The following is a 5,746-nucleotide window of genomic DNA, read 5'->3' on the forward strand; positions in this document are numbered from 1 at the left end:
CTCCACTTCCTATTTTTACTCTTCCAGCAGGCAGGGACATGGACCAAAGGTGACCCAGCATCGACTCCGCAGAGGAGGCCAACACTGTAGGATGTTGGAAGGAGACTGGGTCTTTGAAAAGCCTTCTGGAGTCGAGTCCCTTCCAAGTGTTACTTGAGGAGGAAATAAGACATATTTTTGTCATAGAAGGGAGGTCTCCAGCCAACTTTGGGACCTTGGAACAATGCCTGGCTGAAGGGGAACATTCGTCTCATTAGCACAAATTTGCCTTTTAGGCACGTGGTGGCCCTGTCCTTACAGACTCAGATTTACCTTGATTAGTTTAGACCAATCGCCTGGTCTAATGGCAGGTCTTAACAACACCCCCCATTGCTCGCCAAGTCCTGGTTTTTCCTGCAAAACTCCCAACTCATTAGGTGGCTGAAGCAGGAGAGGAAATCACAGATGAACAGACATTTGCATGGAGTAAGTGTACAGGAAGCGATTGTGACCACTGCTGGTCCGTTATCACACATCAGGACACAGAGGAGGCCCGTGCCATGAGCGGTCTTGATCATCTTAACTGAACCGTCTTAAACTCCACTTCCCTTCTTGCATTTCATACCGTAGATGCCAGAGTCTGCTGGCGCGAGGTTGCAGATATGGATGGGAAAGTTAAGGATGGATCAGAGACCAGGCTGAGTCAGAGCGGGGAGGAGAGTGTGGGCTGAGAAGGAACAATGGGGACATAACAACTGTCAGGTGAAGAAGGCAGGAGGCAGGACGCCGTGAACGGGTGATCTCCCTCCCTCCCTTCTTTCCTCTTGTAATATATACTTAAGCCAAGAGATCTACCAAAGTGTGCACCAGCCTCTTAGCAGTGGTGACTCTTGGCATGTGGGATTTGGAGAGATGAACTGACTTTAAAATTCTGCTTTATATTTATAGACGTCTAGATTATTTTATAACAAGCATAAACACTACTTTTAACATTAAAAGAAGATAAAATTTAGAAATTTGTAACCTCACCAGGGGTGGCACCTGCGCCCTGCTCCTTCTGGTGGGTGGAGACCACCAGGACGTGGCTTCTGCTGACCGGCGGCTGCCCGTCATGCTCCACCTGGCAGGTGAGCTTCACGTCCTCCCTGTGGGCAGATGAGTTCACCAGGAGCCAGCTGGTCCAGCTGTAGGTCCCATCCTTGCTCTCTATGGGGATCGAGGCCATTTCTATTCGGGACACATCTCCGTTCTCCAACCAGGCCAGCTGTAGGCTCCGGGGGTAGAACCTTGTCACCCGGCAGGTGACGTTCACCAGGCTCCCTGCCATCGTGGGCTGTTGAGTAACCTCCAAGGTGGGCGGAACTGAAACAGCACAGGGCAGAAGCTCTGACCTTATGGCACAGGCAGAACACAGAGGACGGGCTGGATAACTTAGCTCCCACCACCAGGGCAAGGGCATCACCCAGGACAGTGCTAGGCATGCAGTAGGTGCTCAAACATTGAAGGTACTCTTTGCATAAGAGTGAAAGTACTAAGTTCAATGCTGGCACACAGCAGGTGGTCAAGGACTGGTAGCACCTATTAGGGTAATAACGAGCGAAATCAACAGGCACAACCCTGGCATGCAGTCAGAATGTCATAACTGCAGCAAAACGTGAAATTGCCAAGCACACGGGGCCTGGCTCACAGTGGGTGCTCAGCAACTGCAGCTGCTGTTGGTGAAATAAACGAACCTGCCAGGCACAGTGCTTGGCGCATGGTGGGTGTTCACCTGGTGCCCTTAGAATGAGAGTGACAGCGGCACATCGAGGCACATGGTAGGTGGGCAGGACAGTTAGGAATCAGATTCCAGGCAGTTTAAGCCCTGGAGCAAAAGCTGGGGGAGGAGCGGGCCTGGTGGGCAGGTGTGGGCTGGGGCTGGGCGTGGGGTCCTCTACCTCGGATGGTCTCAGACAAGCTGGCAGTCCCACGGAGAGGGGCCCCCTGCAAGGTGTCGTGGGCCACCTCGCAGATGACCTGAGAGTGGACGTCTCCAGGGTTCAGCGCCACCTTGGCTGTGCTGCGCAGGCTGTAGGAGACGCTTTTGCCTGCAGGGTCCACGCTGGTCTGGAAGTCTGAGAGCTCATTGCCATTTTTGAACCACTTCAGGGTGATGTCTCGTGGGGAGAAGCCATGGGACTCACAGGTGAAGTTCACCGTCTGGTTAGCTGTGACCCTTGCCGCGGGGCCCGTTACCACAGGGAGAGAGGGTTTGGCTACAAAGGAGCATTTATAAACAGGAGACGTGATTGCAACGACCATCAGGAATGATAAGTATGTGACACTGTCACGGATCGTCACAAGACAGTATTTTTTAGTCCTTCCGATAACACTGGGGAGGTGGTGTCCTTATCCTCATTTTACAGAGCAGGACGCAAAGGCTCCCAGAGGGGACAGACCAGCCGAGGCCAGACAGTGAGTGGGGGCAGGGCCCAGAGGGATTCCAGGCCTGAGTTCCAAGCCCTTCTGTCTGCACAGGGGATTTCCACCCCTCTCGGCACAGGAACAGGATTATTGATTGGTCTCACCCTTGGTATTAACTGTTCCTAGCTGGCCTCCCCGGGACACCTCCCAACCCCAGAGAGGGTGACTATAGAAGTCAGTGCAGGAACAAGCGGGAAAGTGGCACTGCCGTGAGAGCTGGCACCGGGCTGGCCAGCCCATGAGAGGGGTGGCCTGGCACATCCAGCTCCTCATCTGTGAAATGGGACAGCAGCGTTTCTCCCTCCCCGGGTGCAGCAAGGCAATGGAAGCAGTTTTGCTTTGGATAAATCACAAAAGGTGCTTCACAAAAATAAACAAGCACAAGCTATCTTTCACCTAGACTTTACATATATCCAGGGCTTTTCTTTTGGGTATTTATGAATTTATTCTGTATTTTTCATTCTTTCCACAAACATTCCTGTAACGTGTGTGAAAGGAAATGAAGTAATTAAGGCCAAGGCTTGGCAGTGGCGTCAGCAGGTTTGGGAAGGTTGTACTCGCACCTGCTGAAGGTCAAACCACAGAATGTTCCCATAGACTGGATACGACTGAAGTCAAAGTCTGGGGATTTCAACACCTCTCAGCTGGGAGGACTCTAACTAAGTAACCATTCAGAACAGCTTTGCAGTTTAGGATTTCTGCCCAGCCAATGAACTGCCTCCAAAAACCTTCTGCGGAAATCCCCCGTGCAAAACTTCTACACTCACCTTATGGGACACTATTCAGGGCTGCCCTGACTCAGTGTACCTGAATTGCAATTCTTTGTTTCCCAAATAAGTGTCATTCCCTTTGACCTCCCTATCCTTCCTTCCTTCCCCCTACCTTCCTTCCTTCCTCCTTCCTTCCTTCCTTCCCCTTCCTTCCTACCTTCCTTGCCCCTTCCTTCCTACCTTCCTTTTCTTTTCTTTCTTTCTCTCTCTCTCTTTCCCTCCCTTCCTTCCTTCCTTCCTTCCTTCCTTCCTTTCAGGTCTAATCCGTGCCAAGACCTGAATTGAAAGGGAAAAGCATTTTCTGGAATATGGGTCTTCTTTTCGGTCAGGTTTGGATTGAAAACCCGGATCACCGAGTACTGAAAAAGCTAAAGGTGGTTAATTTCTTAAGCATTAATTAATTACAAGAGACACAGACACAGGCTCACTAAGCAGGCAGAAGCTCTTCCTGGGCCCTGAAAGCACATAAATTGTAGCATCAGAAAAATCAGTGCACTTTCTTCCTGTAGATGGGTCCTAAAGGTTATCTCCCAATTGCTAATTTTTATCGTGTACCTTCTGTAGTAAATATCACAAATATTAGCATTTGTAAACATTAACTTGCTCCCTAACACCCGTCAAACATTTTGAGGGCACAGTAAGGAGGTGTCACTTGAGGAAGTCACATCATCAGGACACAGCAGCCTGGATTTCCCTAAAGGGATGGGAGGCTGTAATCAGTTCTCCTCCGGAGCCTGACACCGGCTGCCCCTTCTGTGCCCCCAGCTCTGTGATCCTCCCCCATCCCGGTGAGGGGTCCTCGTCTGAGCCCCTTTAGGGTGACACTCAGAGAGGAGCCCGGCTGTCCAACAGCCAAAAGTGGATAAAGACCCCACCTGGTAAGATGAGTGAGGAAAAATGCAAACACAGAGCCTGGTATATAGTAGGTGCTTAATAAAGAACACCTATGACTGTTGTCATGAGATCCGGTCACCACTGGTTCTGAAACTACACATTTATTCTTTAGGCAGCAGAACAAAGCAGAGCGGAAACTCCAAGAAAAGTCCCAAGTCCTGCTCCCTGCAGCTGCCATGAAAACCCAAGCGATGGCAGGACAGAAACCAGCGAATGACGAGTCTCCCCCCCTTTCCTGAACAATCCCCTCAGGAAACGAGGTTGGCGAATTGGCTCTCAGAACACAGACAAGATCCCAGGCGTCTCCCTCCAGAGGAGCCACTGACATGAGCTGGATGCACTTTGGAGGGAGGAGGGAACAGAGTCCTCAGTGACATCCTGCTGTGTCGCGGCAGGGAGGGTTCTGGGGCTGAACCGGGAGCATGTACCGGGATTCCGGCGCCTGTGTAGACACGGGCATTTCCAAGATGGCGGGTTCCCCAGCACCGATACCGAGGCTGGATCTGAGCAGGACTTTTGTCTAGGCCTCCCTCCCTGGGCCCTGAGGCCTGCTCCATGGGCGGGGGAGGTCCTGGTCAGGCCACTGTGGCCTCCAAAGAGCTGTCCCCAGCACGTGCTGAAGCCCCCACACCTGGAAGAGCTGTTCTCCCACCTGGCACCACAGAGGACCATGTTTTCTGGGAGGGGGGACCCAGCTTGTCCCCTGTGACCTCAGGGCCTCTCTCAGGGGTCCTCGGCCCTGGCTGTGTGTTAGAATCTTTGCAGTCACTAAAAATGTCAGATGCCCAGGCCCCTGCCAGACCAATTAAATTGGCATTTCTAGGGTAGAGCCTGGGTCTGGGGGTTTTTCCTTCAAAGTTTCCCAGGTGATTCTAAAGAGCAGCCAAGGGTGACAGCCACCCGACCACAGCCCAGTCCCGTTTACACTTGAGGCCTGGGGCGGAAGGGGACCCGTCCCGGGTCTCGCGGCTCCGGCGTAACGCGGCGCCATCACTGAACGTTCACTGCTCGCCGGGCGCTGCCCTAAGCACTTTGTGGATTTGACTCGTCCGGTCCCTGCCCCTGCTCCGTGGGGTCGCTGTTGTCATCCACAGGTGAGGACACGAGGCCCACCGTGGTGCAGGGCCTCGTCTGAGGCCACAGGCCGGGAGGTGGCAGAGCTGGGGTGTGGCCCAGGCTTTGGGCTCCAGCCCCTGTCCTCCTAGCCACGGCGCCACTGATGCTCATGATAACCCCGACGCCACCACCCGGGCTCTGTGCACGTCCCCTCCAGTCCTCACAGAACCCCCCAGGGTGCCATGACCATGGCCATCTCACAGATGGGGAGACTGAGGACTCGAGGGACGCCAAGACCTGCCCAAGACCACGCAACCTCGGGAAGATGCCCCCACTGTCACCGAGGTCTCTTCTCTCCCCAGGCTCACTGTACCCTCGTGACATCCCGCAAGGTTTGGTACAATCATCCACATCTACGTGTGGGGAGACTGAGGCTCAGCAAAGGGAATTGGGTCGCCAAGGCCACACACCTTGAAAGAACCCCTAGATTTGGGGGTGCCTACAATGTGCCAGGTGATTTACAGAGGATCTCAAACCCTTTCCACTCTCCTAAAGGAGTCCACGATACCATTTTACAGATGAGA

The 5,746-nt window shown here is 53.1% G+C and overlaps 1 protein-coding gene across 1 annotated transcript in view; it reads right to left on the reverse strand.

Annotated features, from left to right (window-relative positions):
• Nucleotides 1–5,746, reverse strand: part of LOC105827538 — an 18,803-nt gene that overhangs the window by 10,097 nt on the left and 2,960 nt on the right. Inside the window, exons 3-4 of the mRNA XM_012665733.1 lie at nt 1,917–2,338; nt 1,009–1,341 (exon numbers count right to left, since the gene is read on the reverse strand). Coding sequence (XP_012521187.1) covers nt 1,009–1,341; nt 1,917–2,338 — 755 coding nt within the window. The remainder of the gene's footprint in view (nt 1–1,008; nt 1,342–1,916; nt 2,339–5,746) is intronic.

This window comes from Propithecus coquereli, unplaced genomic scaffold, assembly GCF_000956105.1.
Source record: "Propithecus coquereli isolate 6110/MARCELLA unplaced genomic scaffold, Pcoq_1.0 Scaffold122, whole genome shotgun sequence".
In the NCBI taxonomy this organism is placed as follows: domain Eukaryota; kingdom Metazoa; phylum Chordata; class Mammalia; order Primates; family Indriidae; genus Propithecus; species Propithecus coquereli.